An 18,836-nucleotide genomic window follows, 5' to 3' on the forward strand; every position below is an offset into this window, starting at 1 on the left:
TTGCAGCGTTGCTAATAATTGCATAAAAGTATGGCAACTCTTCCAAGTTGAAATTCATTCTCCTATAGTTGTTGCCATTTTAATTAGTAGTATTACTGTTAAGAATTTCACTGAAAAACGAAAAGTATAATAAAATAGAGTACATGAGATCTGGTTGGAAATGAAGGTGATGATGATATAGTATGATAAGATTGGTAACTTAGTTGGAGGGAGACAAAAGCTGGGCAGATTCTTCATCTAATAATTTGGCCCTCTTTTTCAGCATTCCCAGTCAGTGAGGTCTCTGTTTCTCTTCTTTACATGTTTAAATGCCACTCCCACCACTACCACCCTTTTTTCTCTTTTCTCAATCACACCAATAAACAATCTTTTTTGTTACTCATATACTATCTACTTTACTCACTAACCACACTACTACCTCCAGTTTTTTCACAAACCCAAAATGTCATAGAGGGATGTGCATTTCTTGAAAGAAACTAGTATAGTTGCATATCCCAGCAAGGATACTGACACAAAACAATTAATTAATGGAGTACCTATTTTAAACATTCGAAATTTCAGATACCATTGATTTTAATCATAATGATGGTGATATAGGCTCCTTCCTTCCCCACCACAACCACATCATCATATTTCATTACCTCTTAATTCAAATTTATGTATTTGAAAAAAATGAGAAAGATGGGAGAAATAAGCAATGACCAAAGTGAAAAACTAAAGACAATTCCATCCCACAAGAAAGAGACAAAGGAATGAAAAGCAAAAGGTGCATCTGCGTAAAGAGCAAAAGGTAAACTTGATATGTAGTATAAATATATGCCTATTCTTTTACAGTCATAAATATAGTCATTTTCTGTCTTTTTTGGCAACGTGGGCTCCTGCTTGAATAATTGAGTGTTGAATTCTTGCAGAATGCAGCCTCTCTCCGCCGCCACTCCCAACTTCTCCACCACCTTTGCCAACCGGTACTCACTCTTTCTTCCTCTCTTTGCCAAAAATAATACTTCTTTTATATATGTTGTTGGTATGATTTGTTAGTGATGCTTGGCTGTATTTATACTGTATCTGTGCAGCATTTTCTCTGATGTTGCTGGAGACATCACAATTATTGTTGATGGAGAATCCTTTCTACTGCATAAGGTAACAATCTACTCCCTCCGTCCTCTAAAAATAGGAACTTTTGAAATGGCACGGGTTTAACGCAAAATTTGGAAAGTAAGAGAGAGATAGAAAGAAAAGTGTGTTAGTGGAAAATGAGTCCACCTCATTAGAGAGGAAGAAATTTCCTTAAACAGGAACTTTCTATTTTTAGGGGACGGATTAAAAAGGAAAGAGTTTCTAATTTTAAGGGATGAAGGGAATATTTATTTTCCACTGCTCAATCATCAGTACAAGGAGAGTGATTTGGCTTGTGTTTGCTTTGTTTAAGTTCCCCCTTGTTGCTCGAAGTGGAAAGATCCGCAAGCTGGTTGCCGATGCCAAGACGTCCAAGCTAGAACTCACCAACTTCCCCGGAGGCCCTGAAATGTTTGAACTTGCAGCCAAGTTTTGTTACTGCATGAATTTTGTAATCACCATTGCAAATGTAGCCCCCCTGCGCTGCGCTGCTGAGTACTTGGAGATGACAGAAGATTATCAAGACGAAAACCTCGTTGAGCGCACACAGACGTATCTCACCCAAGTTGTATGTCCAAGTCTTGAAAATTCAGTGCAAGTTCTATCTGCTTGTGAGAAGCTTCTACCTCTTGCTGAAGAGGTAGGGATCCCGGATATATGCATTGCTGCCATTGCCATGAATGCTTGCAAGGAGCAGCTGGTTTCGCGTTTAGATTGTGATAGTGGATCGTTGGAGTGGTGGGCTGATGATATCTCGGGGTTAGGTATCAGTTTTTATCGTAGGGTTGTGATTTCCATGCGACAGAGTGGTGTTAGGACGGATAGTATAGTTGCCTCTCTGATGCATTATGCTGAGACATGGTTGAAGGGTATAGGGAAGCATCAGATATGGAATCCGGCAAGAACTAGTTTGATTGAGAGCGGGCAGAGGAGTATTCTCGAAACGCTTGTAACTCTGTTACCTATGGAGAAAAACTCTTGCATTCCGTTGAACTTTTTGTTTGGGATGACGAGGGTGGCCATCATGGTGGAGGCCACATTAAGTTGCCGGGTTGAGCTGGAGAGGAGGATCGCGTACAGATTAGAGATGGCTTTGCTGGATGATCTGCTTATACCGTCGCTTCAAACAGGGGACTCCTTGTTTGATGTTGATACTATTCATCGCATTCTTGTTCAGTTCTTGCATCGGATTGAGGAGGAGGAGGAAGAATGTGGGTACGAATCGGAGGAGATGGGGCATGGGTGCCTGCTGAAAGTTGCGAGGCTTGTTGATGCATATTTAGCTGAGATTGCTCCTGACCCTTATTTGAGGCTTGACAAATTTATTGCTATGATCGAGGTGCTGCCTGATTATGCTCGTGTCATCGATGATGGAATTTATAGGTCCATTGACATCTACTTAAAGGTAATCAAATCCTCCTATTACATTTTATTACACTAGTAACATGATATGATATGATATGATATGATACGATATGATATAGTTGTGTTTGTTAATTAGTCACATCCGATGCTGAGTGAGCACGAGTGCAACAAGTTATGCAAGCTGATCGACTGCCAGAAACTGTCCCAAGAAGGTTGCAACCACGCTGCCCAGAACGAGAGGCTCCCGGTGCATTTGGTGGTGAGGGTTTTATACTTTGAGCAGGTGCGGATGAAGAGTGCTCTGTGTGGAGAGGGGCAGAAGATGAGCTGCAGCGGGGTGGGCAGCGCTGCCATGTCCCCACGAGACACATATGCTTCGCTGAGGAGGGAGAATCGGGAGTTGAAACTGGAGATATCGAGAATGAGGGTGAGGCTAAGTGATCTGGAGAAAGAGCAGGTGGTGATGAAGGAGGGGATGATAGACAAGTGTAGGCAGGGTAATAGTGTGTTAACCTCCATTTCTAGAGGGATTGCTATACTTAAACAGCACAAGCTCAAACCAAGGAGAAGTAAGAGATGAATGCAAACAATATTATTTATTCATGTAATGTAAAATTAAGGGATATAATACATGGGATTAGGAAGCTTGAAGGTGCGGTTGCCTGTATACTCCCCTTGAAGATCACTCCACTGATCTCCCACATTCCCCCATATTCTGAACCCCTCTTCTGCAAGCTGCTTCCTTATCGTAGACTTGTATGCGATCGCGCTTTGCCCCTTATACGCACCACTCCTACATAAATCATCGTCATTAACAACATCGTCATCACCTTCTCTTGCGTTAGTTAGTTAGTTAGTTGATACAAACAGAATGTAATTGGTTGAACTGAAAAGTAGTGGTAGTACTCCCTCCGTCCCACTATAGCCGACTCATTTATTTTTTTAGCTAAAATTACTTTTCTCTCTCTTCATCTTTTTACCTTTTTCCTTTCCACTTTATTATCTTTTTACATAATTCATTTAAAACAATTTTTCTTAAATCTCGTGCTGAAAAGAAACGCAATTACTACATAGGGACAGAGGGAGTAGTATTTATGCATACCTTAGAATGAGACGATGGTAGGCGAAGAAGCCCTGGCCGTGGAGATTGCGAATGGTGGCTTGGCCGAGTGTCTCTTCATCCCTCCCAGTAACGAGGAACACCTTGAATCCTTTGGCGATCAATTTGACGAACAACCTGTTGGCAATGAAATAAAAATAAATATAACAGCCTTATATCACTAATTGATTTTAGGATGTGATGTTTCTATCATGACCTGAGCACATCAGGGATCGCAGAGCACCTGGCGCTCAACGCCCATGCCTTGAAGCCAACAGGATCGAACGGCTCACACCTACATAACATTCCCGGATTACTCAATGAATAGTGGAAGTGAAGTGATGCGACGCGGGTGAGACTCAACACTCACCCATAGCGCTTCCCACTGTAGTAGAAGAGGTTGGAAATGCAGGTATCATCCACATCGAGGATCCAAGCGTCAAGGCCGTCGCTGGAGAGGTCGATGGAGTCAATGTAGGCGCAGATGGTGTCGACGATGAGGTTGACATCGCGCTGGTATTGGCCGCGCACCATGTAGGCCTCCACGTGCGCGGAGCACTCGGGAGGGACCGTGCGCCACGCCCGTATGTTGTTGGCCTCCACGCCCAGCCTCCAGCTCAGGCAGTTGTCCCACGCCTCGTCCGTGTCGCTCCGCCACCACGTGCTCGCCGCCTTCGAGCTCGACCATATCGCTACGAACACCAACACTATCGCTTCTCTCATTCTCTGCATGCTCCATCCAAATCCAACCATTTTACTACTAATATTTTACCAATATTAATTAATTAAATACACATCAACACAAACATTAATTATTCTATTTATACAAGTACCATGAAGAATATTGGGTTGGCACGGCAGGACAAGTCAATGGAGGAACTCTTTCTCTTCTCTTCCTCTTTTCTTCCAAGAAATTAACACCAAATCTAGTGATGGATATATAGGAAAGAATTGGATACCTTTTGGTGCACGTCCACGTGGCTCACCAAGCCAATTAATTAGCATTGTTGGTCAACTCTGAATTGGATTTATAAAAGTCCTAGTGTCACCAATCAAAATGGAGAATTCTAGAAATTATCAACTCCACTTTCTAATATTTATGTAGTACCAAGAAAAGAATCTAATTAGTCCAATTCAAATTCTATAAAAAACACAGTTCCAAATAAATTAAATCTCCACTCACATTGAATTTTTAATAAACAAAGTCACCGAAATTAGAGAGCACCTAAAATATTCTCCATTTGTTTAATGTAACAAGATGATGTGGAATGAAAACGAAAGATACCAAACAAGCCCTATATATCCAAACAAAAATTCACATGAGAGGTTGAATTTTCCACAGATTTTTTATTATTTTTTTCTAAGAAGAAGCAAGCTGGAAAGTTCAATATAGATAATGAATAGTGAAAAGTAATAGTGATTTGACAAAAAAATGGATGTGATGAGGTGTAACATGAGGGAGTGGCATTGGCGTCATAATGCATGATATATCAAAGCACGTAGAGAGAGTAGTGGAAAGTTGAGGCAAATACAACCCAGTCTTTCTTCATACCCCCAAATCCATATCGTGATTTCTTGTACCCTATTTCAATAACATCTGCAATTGAGTGACACCAACCACTCTGTAAAGAAGTTTTGATTTTAGGATATGAATTTTATCATAAATAATTCAGATGATCAACTTTTTTTTATTTATTCCGATTAAGATGATCACTATTCGATTAAATATGAAATAAACTATTCGATTAAATATGAAATAAATAGGGGAATGAATATATGATTAATTAAAATAAAATTTGATCAACCTAATTGAATGCCTAATAAACTTCGTTACCCCTGTTGGAGATATAACACCGCAAAAAAAATCGTCAAATAGTGGCAGAAATATATGTCAATATATCTTTAATTTCCACTGGTAAAATAATTTAACAGCGGATTAGTGGCAGAAATGAATCACAACAATTTTTTGTCAGTAAATATGAGTGGCAGATAATATTCCGCTACTAAATTTTTACCGGGAGATTAGCCATGGAAAATAATTTGGCACAGAAATTCCGCCACTAAGAAATGGAAATAGTGACAGATTAGTAGCATTTATTTCCGCCACTAATAGTGGTGGATATGTTTCCAACACTACATTTGGATAGTCTCTAGTGGCCTAATAGTGTGCGCCACTATTTCCGTCAGTAAACTGTCACTATATTGACTCCTATTTTTGTGGCAGAACAAATCCGCCACTAAAAATTTCAACATATTATAATTTTTTTATTTATTATTTACCCACACTACTACGATAATATTTTCAATATTTTTCATAGAAAAAATAACAATAGATAGCCATACATAACTTCAAAGTTTTATAATATCAAATTCTTAAAAGTTAGTGCAAATTCTAAAAGTTATGAGCATTAGAGAAATTCTTAAAAACTAAGTGTAAATTTTAAAAGTTTAGAGCATTAGTGAAATTCTAAAAAACTTACTTTGTTACAAAATAAACCTTCATGTTTCTGCAGAATGCTCATCGGGTCGAGCGGGTGGGACTGTTGTTGGCTCATCAACTGCCCTGGGCCATAATCTCTTGCATCCTTGTCATATCCTCGCTCACGCTCTTCTTGAGACTTTGTTGCATCTCACTCTTCCATTTGGCATCACGATGTTGCTGATTGCTAGTCGATGCATCATTCCTAGATTGACTCCCCAAGAGAATTTGTTCGAGGACTCTAGCTCCAAGCATCTGCTTCTTCTTGGCAAGGTGACATCCATGACATCATTGGCAAAAATATCATTCAGATGGGCTCCCTCACCTTGTCTAGCCGCAATGTCTTTAACCATGGGTTCCCTCACCTTGTCTAGCCGCAATGTCTTTAACCTTGGCCTGTTAAATGAACATATTGATAAATATTGTATGAATAATAATTTGAAGAGAAATGTTATGCTAAGCAACCACTGTTGGCGCCTTGTTAGATTGTTTTATTGACAATGTTCTTTTATCTCTCTCCCTTTCTTGATTCGCAACTATGAGATTTTTTATAGGACAAAGTTGAGGGAAATTGTGAGGACATTGAATTCAAACTCAATGCTCATAGATTCAAAATTTGAAGAGTGGAAACTTTGGGGATAAGTCCGGTGCTCGGCTGTCAAAACTCAAATTTTTGAGTAGATTAGTTTGTGGAGGCATCCTTTTGACAAAGAAACAAGAGGTGGTGATTGGTGATGCCGTTTTCCTCAGAAAAAGAAAAAAAATTGAATAGTTTCTGTTCTTTGGAGAAAGAATGACACTTGTGGTTTCTAAACTGATTAAAACAATCATAATTGGGCAAAATGAAGAGCCAAGAAAATTATGTGGAGTTGTAAAGGAATGGTGGAGAGTTTCTCGAGATCATATTTGAATATGTGTATAAACTTAGCATATCATATTTGATTAGCTTAACATTTGAAATCTCATAATTTGAATATGTATAAACTTATAAATAAACTTACATCAATGTCTGCAGCCTTCTTGGATGTATATTTTCCATTCTTGCAATGTAGTGTCAAATATGATTCATACATACAATCACTAATGGAGATCCCTTTATCTTGTGGCTATAATGAATTGATAAAACAATTATCAAATTATAATAAAATAAACATTAATATATACTTCATCCGTCCTATTAGAAATGAAATATTTTCCTTTTTTTGGTTGTCCCATTAAACATGAAACGTTTCTTAAAATGGAAACAACACTATCTATACTTCATCTCTCTTACTTTACTTTCTCTTCATTAACTCACAAAACAACACTGCATAAAATCTTGTGCCGGAAACCAAATGTTTCATATTTTTTGGGACGGAGGGAGTATAATGAATTTGATATATTACATACATATATTACTTACCATCTTTTGAGCTTTAACAGCTGCGCAAGACATTCCTCCATAATGTGTGTTGTAGCCGGTGCCGGGTCCACCCGACTTTGAATATTTGGCCTTTAGTGCAGATTAAGATCGGGATATAAGATCATATCTCTTCCAAAGATCAATTCATTCCACATTTCTTCTGCCACATAATTTGACCTCTCTTTCAATTTCTTAAGGGCTCTATGCTGCCCTCGTCTTCCAAAGTGTGTGCACATCAGGCTCCCATGAATCATGCCAGTAAAATGCTTTTTATATGAAAATAAAAATATTATATTTACCAAGCAAAACTTCTATGTAATATAAAATACAATACTTACTCTAAATTCTTAAAAGTATAAATCATTGATCTTTTGTGGTGTCATCTTCTAGTTAAATCCAGTTACATTTTGAATGCGTTTATATGTTGTGGTTATCTCTCACAAAATGAGGATGGATAAGTAATACCCTATAACATTCAAATATTATTGATTAATTGATAAATTAATGTTATTTAATACTTAATAACTAATAACTAACCCGATATCTAGATTCCTTTGTAAATGCATCCTCCTATCACGCAATAAGGTTCCATCATCATCAAGGGATCCATCCTCTTGAAATGGTGTATCTATATTGATGTAGACATTGTCAAGATTGGAAGTTCAACCTTAGATTTTGCTTCAGCATTACACACTTCTCATCAATCCTTATTTGCTTGATTCATGCTAGGATATGAGTAATAATACACTTGCATGGCTTGATTTTATAAATCAAATGGCTTATACTTGTTACACTTATGCATAAGATTTATAGAGACCAATTTGAAGTTGTTATCATAAACCAATGTCCTCGAAGTTGATGGATTAAACCATTCACATTTGAATAATGTGATCCTCTTAATTGGCAAAGCAGGAGCACACATACTTCCACCAATCGTCAATAAAAATCCATCTCACCAGTCCAAAATATTTCACCTTTAATACAAACTCCACTATTCAAAGTGACACATGAATAATGTGATATTTTGTGAAATCTATATCAATTTACAACATATCCTCGATATGTTTTAACCTCTAATAAAGGCCATTCGGCAAGATCTTAGATATATTTGTTCACGTGATTAGGTGATTGACTTTGAAGAGCGATAAGTCAGCGATGTGTGTTTGAATTAAAAAAATCTTCCGATCCAGAGAATCCACTAGACACCGGGTCTAGGAACTCAGGGAATCTTTGGGTTACTTGTCGTTGGGCATACAATCACTTCCTTAGCCTTTCAAAACCCTCAACCCACCATGCTAAAAAGGTTAGTACAGGGAAGCAGGGATCGAATCCACAGAGACAGATGCGTAAGTAAACATGCTCAAATATCTAGAAGCTATTTTTGGCTTCTGCCACGCAATTTTCGGGGTTGAGATTTAATTCCTAGACTTGGGAAATGAAATACTCTATTCTAACAGCTAGATCTAGGCGGAGACATGCATAATAACCAAAAGTATTTGAAACAACTACAGGACTTGGTAAACGACTTCCTAAACTAGCTTAGACAGAGGAAAAACGAAACGTGAGGACCATTTCCTTAAACGGCATAGTACGACTGAAAAAGGCTGCAGATTAACCAACTAAAGGACTAACTAACAGCGACATCATCTTCTATAACTTTTATCACGAAATAACAGATGAAAAACAATGCAACACAAGGATCGGAACAGGACGAACAAAATTACACCGGTAAACACAATTAACTACTGAAACTAAGCAGATCCATGGCCACTAGACGAGGTAACGAGTAAATAGAATTCAAAATATCATAACCATGCAAACGCGAACAAATCTACACATCGGATGCTTCACCCACTGCGGATCCAAGCCATCCACAACAATCAAACACCATTTCCATCTCCGATCTTCACAGATTCAACTAGATTCAACCGATCAACTACAAATTTCCATGCAATTCAAACTCCAAACTCAGATCAACCAACAATATCTACCAAAACAAATAGATAACACGACAAGAACATAACCAAAACCAAAATAAAAATTTCCATAGAAAAATACGAAGTATCCAACGAGAGAATAACAAAACACAACTGAGCTTCGAATAACGAAGACTCGGGAAATACGAAATGTAAATAGAAAGCAATAAAGGATTGTATCTTCACGTCCGTGGAGACGGTGTTACACCACAACTGAACCAAACGTGAACCCCCAAATGATCCCCCTTAGTGTGTGTGCAGAGAAAATGGAAAAGCTAAGCTAAGAGTCGATGTTGAGAAAAGATTCTCATGATGTTGAACGCGTAAAAAGTCTCAGCCTCCATCATCCTATGATTAGGAAAAGCGTCGAGCAGCCCCTTAAACCGAGACCAGTATTGGCTCAAGGACTCATCGTGGTCCCGCTTATATTCCTGAATCTCTTTCTTTAAGGCATTTGTTTTGTTGGACGGGAAGAAATAGTCCAGGAATTCTAGTTTGAAATCCTTCCATGTGTTGACCGAGTCCGGTGGAAGCCTAAGCAGCCAAGTATTGGCCTCCCCTTTAAGGGCAAATGGGACTGCACGCAGGCGGTAGTCCTCCTCAGTGTCATCGTTAGGCCGCTTTTGGATGCTGCACAGCTTACTAAACTCGTTTAGCAACTCGTAAGGACATTCATTCCTCCGTCCAGAAAATGTAGGTAAAACATCCACCACATTTGTCTTAATATCAATAGATCTCTGTCGCTGATTCGAGACTATGGCATGGGCGGGTTCACCATCCAGATGCGCGGTGAGTGAATCGATCTCCGGATCAGGGTCCTCCAGGTGTGCCATATCTACGTCTGCCTCATCCTCTGTTTCAGAGTGCTCTGTTTCTGTAGACGACTTCGGGTCCTCTCCTCCTGACGAATTCCACTCTTTTTCACTTTCTAATTCGAATGGAAATGGATCTACTGTCATAAACCCTGATCTGGTGGTGACTGTGGATGTTGATTCCTTGGCCTGCCACCTGACTTGAGCGTCCCTCGACCCAGACGGATTACTCCAGTTCCCAAATCGTGAGCCCTTACTCATAAACTGTCAGGAAAAACAAAAAACAGAAATTAAAACTATATACACCAAATCCTTAAACACGAAAACTAACTACGCCATCCATTCCCGGCAACGGCGCCATTTGAAGAGCGATAAGTCAGCGAGGTGTGTTTGAATTAAAAAAATCTCCCGATCCAGAGAATCCACTAGACACCGGGTCTAGGAACTCAGAGAATCTTTGGGTTACTTGTCGTTGGGCACACAATCACTTCCTTAGCCTTTCAAAACCCTCAACCCGCTATGCTAAAAAGGTTAGTACAGGAAAGTAGGGATCGAATCCACAGAGACAAATGCGTAAGTAAAGATGCTCAAATATCTGGAAGCTATTTTTGGCTGCTGCCACGCAATTTTCGGGGTTGAGATTTAATTCCTAGACTTGGAAAATGAAATACTCTATTCTAACAGCTAGATCTAGGCCGAGACATGCATAATAACCAAAAGTATTTGAAACAGCTACTGGACTTGGTAAACGACTTCCTAAACTAGCCTAGACAGAGGAAAAACGAAACGTGGGGACCATTTCCTTAAACGACATAGTACGACTGAAAAGGCTACAGACTAACCAACTAAAGGACTAACTAACAACGACATCATCTAACTTTTATCACGAACTAACAGATGAAAAACAATGCAACACAAGGATCGGAACAGTACAAACAAAATTAAATCGGTAAACACAATTAACTACTGAAACTAAGTAGATCCATGGCCACTAGACGAGGTAACGAGTAAACAGAATTCAAAATATCATAACCATGCAAACGCGAACAGATCTACACATCGGATGCTTCACCCACTCCGGATCCAAGCCATCAACAACAATCAAACACCGTTTCCATCTCCGATCTTCACAGATTCAACTAGATTCAACCGATCAACTACAAATTTCCATGCAATTCAAACTCCAAACTCAGATCAACCAACAATATCTACCAAAACAAACAGATAACACGACAAGAACATAACCAAAACCAAAATAAAAATTTCCATAGAAAAATACGAAGTATCCAACGAGAGAATAATAAAACACAACTGAGCTTCGAACAACGAAGATTCGGGAAATACGAAATGTAAATAGAAAGCAATAAAGGATTGTATCTTCACGTCCGTGGAGACGGTGTTACACCACAACTGAACCAAACGTGAACCCCCAAATGATCCCCCTTAGTGTGTGTGCAGAGAAAATGGAAAAGCTAAGCTAAGAGTCGATGTTGAGAAAAGATTCTCATGATGTTGAACGCGTGCTCTTATTTATAGTAGGTAGAGCTTCTAGACTATTCTTGTGATTCCCATTTTGCCCTCCGTGTGGATGCTCCTTCATCTAGCAACTCTTCCCTCTTCTGCTCACTTCTCCCGCCAACTTCTTCCTCCAGGTAATCTTCGTCTTTTTCCTGGGGCTGGCGGTTTCTCTACACACTTGGCTTATAAAATCTTGTTAGACCCAGGAAATCATAGAATTTATCCCCATAACCAATGCATGAAATTAGCCTTATCAGACTTCTTACATATCTTTTGAACCAATCAACAATGGGCGATGACAAACTTTCCTAAGTCAGAATTTGATACCCATGGATTTGAACGTCTCATTTGATTTTCGAACAATCTTAAAAGAATACATGTTAGATGTATATGAATATGTATCCGAAGGTAAACATTTTAAGATATATTATTACTTACTTGAGATACGTGGCTGTAACCTCAGGAAAATTGAATAAGATGTATGTGTGAGCAACATAATACTCTTTAGTAAACAAGTATCTCATTGACATTTTTCCCAGTGGGCGTTATCGAATGAACATCCGGATCCTTAGGAATGCTACTACTACTTTCTCCACCACAGTTACGAGGTTCATTCCTCATCTCAGACAACGGTCCGCTGGAATTCTCGATATGCTACAACATTGGCAGTGTTCCGCTGGGATTCACACAATGGTCGGCTAGAAACGGGCGGCGCATGATTTTACCTAATTTTTCTCTAAGACCTTACTAGATAGAAGATCTACCATATTAAAAGAACACGACTTGAAGGTTATAAATTCCCCCTAAAGCTTTATCAAACCGACTTTTTGCTGCATTATATACTTGAGATACAAGATTAAAGTTCTTGTCCCATTGCTCATCATCTTTCCACCATACTTGGAGTTTGAAGCTTAGATTCAAGAGAAGATCAAGACTACAAGATTCTTCCCTTGGATTTTATCTTATTAGTTTTTATGTTTTTCCTAAAAAATATGGGTTTAGATTATTTGTCTATGAGTAGCTAAATATGTAAAATTTTAGGGATGCGTTAGTAACGACTTTGATGTATACAATTCCTATTTTATGATATTCATTTGTTCTTGTTTGCTTTATTCTAACTTTTTCGATAATGCTTCATGTTCGAGTGACACGTTCTATGATGAATTATTGGCTTGCAAAGTAATCGAGAGAGGATTTGTATGTTAGATGTGTTAGAATTTTGTATACTAGAAATCACTTTTCGAGTGATTGGATACTGTAATAACTGTTATTCTATTTTCCAAGGAATAAAACATATTATTTTTGTCACAATGTTGTTACGTTATACATTAAATGGTTGTTTTATTACATGTTTAAATGTAAAAGAAACTTAACAAAGTCTAAGTCTTTGTTTTAGTAGACTGGTTGTGGGCGTCGTCCACTGTAAGGTAACACGGTCAGTTCAGAACAAAGAAAAAGAAGAATTTCATGACCTAGATAGGCTTTGACTACCTATCGAGAAAGGTTGCAATGTTAGTCTGATAGTTTCTAAGCCTTAATGAAACAAGATGACATTGGTGTGTTATAGCACTGAACGGATCTAACAACAAGACGTGTCTTTATGCTATCTACTGAAAGACGAGGTCTTGATAAATAAGTAGTATTTCTTAATCTGCATACGTTAGCATTGAGCATACAATAATGATTATGGACTACTTTGATTTATCAAATGGTGCGGGTTTTTCGTAACCCAATAAGCCTGATATATTGGGTGGTGGTGATTAATATCTAGCGGTGCTTGGATTGCTATTATGTAGAAACGCACGCAATGAGAGTCTCATTTGATAATGTCCTCAAGAGGAGCGTAAAACAAGGTTTTATTATTCAGAACCTAGCCAGTTGGAGTTTGATTACTCTATGAATAATAAATAAGTGTTTCGTGCTAAGTCCACTCTTGGAATTAATAAGAAGTTCCATAGCAGACAATAATTAATTAATGGACATTTCTATCTTAAGTGCGGAAAATAAACATTTAATTTTAAATGGAAACCCGGATTACTCGTAATTTTGGATTTGGATGGGCAGTACAATATTATTTCTGTAGTGGCTGCAAATAATATTTCAATATAAGCTTGTATTAAATTGTGGTTCAATTTAATTAGTCCTGAGCTAATTGGGAGATGTCATATCCAAAACCTTCCATAGAACCCTGTCTGGACCCAATATGAACTATTATAAATAGGAGAATAAAGGAGAGACAGACACACACATAATAATTATTTTATTGAAATTTTCGTCCATCGCCTAGCAGTGTACGGATCGAAGTTTTCAGCTCTCCTCCGTGAGAATTTCTGTCTTCTTTATTCAAGTCCTAGTGTTCCGGTGAGATCAGCCCACACTGATATCGGAGTACGGTTCGGGAACCACTCAGAAGATCTGTGGTCGAGTATAGAAGATCGACACGTGGAGAAGTAGTAAGCCATCCGCGATTCTTTGGAGAATCAAGAAGGTACAACTTCTGCTCCGTAGAGAAGCATGTTTTAATTCAATTAATGAGCATGATACATGTGATAATTGTGCAAATAGAATTTGTCTAAGTAATCTGCTAAATAGATCTAGTTCTCTGATTTATGCATGCTTCCGCTGCCAACCCCATCAAGATGGACTTAGTTAACATTGCAATTAATTTTCCCAAAAAATGTACTGTTAATTGAGAGTGAGGACATCTTGAGGGTGTTAATTGAACTGTTTGGAGTAACTAATCTGAGATTGACAACCTTAGTGTATCATCTAAATTGTGTCGTGTAACACCCGATGTACTTTACACAAAGTATCACATATTCTCTCATCTTTCTCGATCATGTATTACTCAAATATATTAAGAAAATCATGTAAATGGTAGAGCCCATATAGGTAAGGGTCACATCAAGTAAATCACTTGCGGGCACTGACTATCAACATCTCATCTTTTCTCGTATATGTTTGACTTATGCACCTTTCGATTAATCGCATATCTTTCACAAATCATGTGGTTGGGGCTCCGTGGCCTTCCATGATGGCCTAGCCCGAGGGACTAGTACGAGGCTCAGTGGCCTTGCACGATGGCACGTTGGCTCAATGGCCAAGCACGATGGCTTTAGACGTTGGCACGATGGCCTGACAAGATGACACGTTGGCCTTGATATGGCACGATGGCCTTAGACGATGGCACGACAACCTTACACGATGGCATGTTGGCCTTGCACGATGGCTCGATGGATTTAGGGCCTGGCACGATGGCCTGGCAAGATGGAACATTGGCCTTGATATGGCACGATGGCCTTACACGGTGGCTCGATGGCCTTACACGATGGCACGATGACCTTACACGATGACAAGATGGCCTTACACGATTGGCTTGGTGGCCTTGCATATGGTACGGTGGCTTTGCTCTATGGCACGGTGGCCTTGCACTATGGCATGGTAGCCTTGTTCTATGGCACAATGGCGTGCACTATGGCACGGTAGCCTTGCTCTATGGCACGATGGCCTTGCACTATGGCACGATGGACTTTAAGGGACTAGGGACCGTATTGGGACAACCGAGGGACTCACACCCGAGCGATACACACATTGGATCATGTGTGCGGGAGGATGACCATAGTCCGTTTAACTTGCTTCGGGCCCACGCTAGCACAACAACATTCTATGTCGGCCGAGCACATCTCAGCCCATGGCCGAGCTTTTGGGCATAGCTGGCGCGGTCTGGCTAAGTCCCACACCCTCCTCCTGATGGGGTTTGGAGCCCCTTGCACAGCGGAAGACTTGTACAAAACAAATAAATCAAACACGGATCTATTTGACCGATTATGCGATTAATCAATTCACATGTTAAACAGATAATTGCATGCTAGAACGCAAATAATTCACGTTCAAAGAAAGAAAATCCTAAAACATGAATTCTACGGTTTAGAGTTACCGATTTGATTCTCCAAAGAATCATCGATTGCTCGCGCCTTCTCCACGTGACGATCTTCAATACTAGACCATAGACCTTCTCTCTGGTTCCCGAACTGTATCTCGATATCAGGGTGGGATGATCTTATCAAAATACTAGGACTCGAATAAAGAAGACAGAAGAAATCCTTCTCCAATTCTGAGAGAAATTCGAACTCCTCTAGGTAGAGGGGGACGAAAATTATGAGTAATAATAATAATGATTTCTGTCTCTTTATTCTCCTATTTATATTAAGTTCCTTTTGGGCCCAGACAGGGATCTATGGAAGGTTTTGGATATGGGCTCGCCCAATTAGCTTTTTACTAATTAAATTGAACCCACAATTTAATACAAGCTTATATTGGAATATTACGAGCAGCCGCTACAGAAGTAATATTGAACTCTCCCCATCCAAATCCGAAATTACAATTAATGGTTTCCGTTGTTTATTATTATTTATTTCCTGCGCTTAAGATATAAATGTCCATTAATTAATTAATGTCTGCTGTGGACTTAATTAATTAACATCTTATTAATTCCAAGAGTGGACTTAGCAAGAAACATTTATTTATTATTCATAGAGTAATAGAACTCCATCTGGCCAGTTTTCCGAATAATAAAACCTTGTTCGAGCTCCTCTTGAGGACATTATCAAACGAGACCCACCTCGCGCACGATTCAACATAATAGCAATCCTAGCACCGCTAGATATTAATCACCACTACCCAATATATCAGGATTATTGGGTTGTGAAAAACCCGCACCATTTGATAAGTCAAAGCAGTGCATAATCAATACCGTATGCTCAATGCTAACATATGTAGATTAAGAAATAGTATTTTATCAAAACCTAGTCTTTCAGTAGATAGCATAAAGACACGTCTTGCTGTTAGATCCGTTCAGTGCTATACCACACCAATGTCATCTTATTTCAGTAAGGCTTAGAAATATGCGGACTGACATTGCAACCTTTCACGATAGGTAGCCAAAGTCTATCTAGGTTATGAAATTCTTCTTTTTCTTTTGCAAAGCATTGCATAGATCTGACCGTGTTACCTTAAAGTGGACGACGCCCACAACCGGTCTACTAAGCAAAAGACTTAGACTTTGTTTACTTCTTATGCATTTAAATGTTTGTAAAACGTCTTATAAATGCACAAGCAAACACAATTTAATAATGATGCACTTTTTATTTGCACTATAAATACCTGCAAGTATACAGAGTAGGTATAGTATAGCAAAAGGTTAGTACCGGGTATCGAACACGGGGAAGATGTACACAAAGTGTCTATCTTCTACTAGAACTCAATTACTATCTGGAGAAACAAGAATTTTTTGTAACTTTTTGAAAACAGTAAATATTAAAAACAGTAAACAACTAAATGCAAGCAAATCACGGAGAGAAAAGTATAGAGATAAGGGGAATTCCAGGGATGTGCGTTCACTTTTATGGTTATACAAATTCCAAACTACAATACCCTAGCACAGTTAATACTTTGAAAGGACGAGTCACCTAGCTTATGCTCATGCGATACAAACGTTGATTACTAACATTAGGGTTGTCAATCCTAACACGTAACTCCAAAAAGCTCCTAAGACCCTTGAAAAGTCCTCACTCTCAATTAACAGTGCCGTTTTAAAGGAAGCTAACTGTAGTGTCTACTAAGTGGATCTAACTCGCTAGAACTCTGTCACAGTTATGAAGCAAGTTGTATTGAATCATACATAATTGTGTCACTCAATTATGAAGCATCATGATTAACTTAGGGAAGAAACAAAGTAAAAATAAAACGGATATTAAATAGAAAACGGAGTTGTATAACCAAAGTTGCTACTAACACATCCCTAGAATCCTATGAGTTTAGTTACACATGACTGAATAAACTAAAAATATAGATTGAAGGGAAAGCAATCTGAACATAAAACTAAAGCAAATAAAACCCGTAGGTTGAATCCTTGTCGTTCTTGATGTTCTTGAAATCCTTCTTCAACTCCTTGCACAATTGAAGTACTCTAGCTTTTGATCTCTATGAATGTGTTCTTGTTGTGTGAAAAAAAACTCTCTTTTGATGAAGCTCGAGGTCCTATTTATAGGGGAAGATTATTCCTCATCATAGAAGGAAAAGATCTGCAAAATTTGGTAAATCTTGGAGCAAATCTAGGGCTGGTCGGATTCGCCGCCTTTCCCCGGCGGGCCGCCGCACCTTGGCCGGCGGTCGCCGCGTTGGAGTCCAGAGATTCTGACCCTTCGGTGGCGGACCGCCACATGTCCTCCGGCGGTCGCCGGACGAGACTCTTCTCCTAGCGTAAATTTCCGAGGCGGGCCGCCACATAGCTCTGCCCGCCGGGCGCCGGCGGTCGCCGTACAACTTCGCGGCGGTCGCTGGTCGCCGTCTGACTCCAGATTTCCAGACTATGCGTTTTTACTCCCCTTTTCGGCTCAAATATGCACATTTCTCACAAAACACGTCAAAATATCAAAATGTATAGAATATGCAAATAATGGACATGTAGAGTGATTTTGATAACAAAAACGGACCAAATAATGGCCTTAAAACAGTGCAAAATTCGGGTGTATCAAATAATAATAGTGATTCTATTCGTGCGAGACTGCTCGAATAATACTGAATCGGGTTAAAAGTGGATTGTAGAGTTTTACGTATACAAGCAAGATTCTATTCGCGCGAAACTTGCTCGAAACATGCTTTTCAGTATACCAAACCTAACACCTCCTACATAGGAATGTCCTTAAGGATCCGGCTTGGACCCTATATGCATCTTTTTGGCGTGATAAACAAACTTTTCCAAATCATTTGATTTCCACAGTTTTTCTTATATACTCTTATTTTCTTATCATATTCTTATTATAAACAACATTGCTTTACACTATCATGAAGTTTTAAACCTTTCTTTTCTCGTTTTTGAAAACTGTTTATTTCTTACACGATGTTAGAACAAATTTTATATCGTAAGAATATATTTCTAACTAGGCCCTATTGAGGGACATTACATGCCACATAGGCAATACTTACGTGACTCGTTTTAGTTAAGCATGAACTCTGCTAGGATATCGTAATTGTGCCTGCGTAAACCATAACTGTGAAAAGACATCCC

General features: G+C 39.0%; 2 protein-coding genes across 5 annotated transcripts; one reads left to right on the forward strand and one right to left on the reverse strand.

Moving 5' to 3' along the window:
* The first annotated feature begins 73 nt into the window (after positions 1-73).
* On the forward strand, positions 74-3,132 carry LOC125194873 (BTB/POZ domain-containing protein At3g08570-like). The gene is made up of 5 exons (XM_048093086.2): positions 74-790; positions 912-965; positions 1,074-1,140; positions 1,430-2,521; positions 2,618-3,132. Exons 1-5 carry the CDS (start codon positions 753-755, stop codon positions 3,059-3,061), a joined length of 1,695 nt encoding a protein of 564 aa, XP_047949043.1. The 5' UTR covers positions 74-752; the 3' UTR covers positions 3,062-3,132.
* On the reverse strand, positions 3,059-6,917 carry LOC125194874 (HAD superfamily, subfamily IIIB acid phosphatase). 4 transcript variants are annotated; one of them, XM_089056411.1, is made up of 7 exons: positions 6,425-6,917; positions 6,061-6,384; positions 4,414-4,619; positions 3,951-4,340; positions 3,798-3,875; positions 3,584-3,718; positions 3,059-3,274 (listed from the first exon to the last, which is right to left on the reverse strand). In XM_089056411.1, exons 4-7 carry the CDS (start codon positions 4,331-4,333, stop codon positions 3,097-3,099), a joined length of 774 nt encoding a protein of 257 aa, XP_088912537.1. In that variant the 5' UTR covers positions 4,334-4,340; positions 4,414-4,619; positions 6,061-6,384; positions 6,425-6,917; the 3' UTR covers positions 3,059-3,096. The 4 variants fall into 4 exon arrangements, with proteins under 4 accessions (XP_088912537.1, XP_047949046.1, XP_047949047.1 ...); XM_048093089.2 differs by lacking the exons at positions 6,061-6,384; positions 6,425-6,917 and having other exon boundaries at positions 4,414-5,253; XM_048093090.2 differs by lacking the exons at positions 6,061-6,384; positions 6,425-6,917 and having other exon boundaries at positions 3,951-4,313; positions 4,414-5,245.
* Positions 6,918-18,836: the final 11,919 nt, after the last annotated feature.

Source organism: Salvia hispanica, chromosome 4, assembly GCF_029641045.1.
Source record: "Salvia hispanica isolate PSC_SH4W2 chromosome 4, Shi_PSC_v1, whole genome shotgun sequence".
Lineage (NCBI taxonomy): Eukaryota > Viridiplantae > Streptophyta > Magnoliopsida > Lamiales > Lamiaceae > Salvia > Salvia hispanica.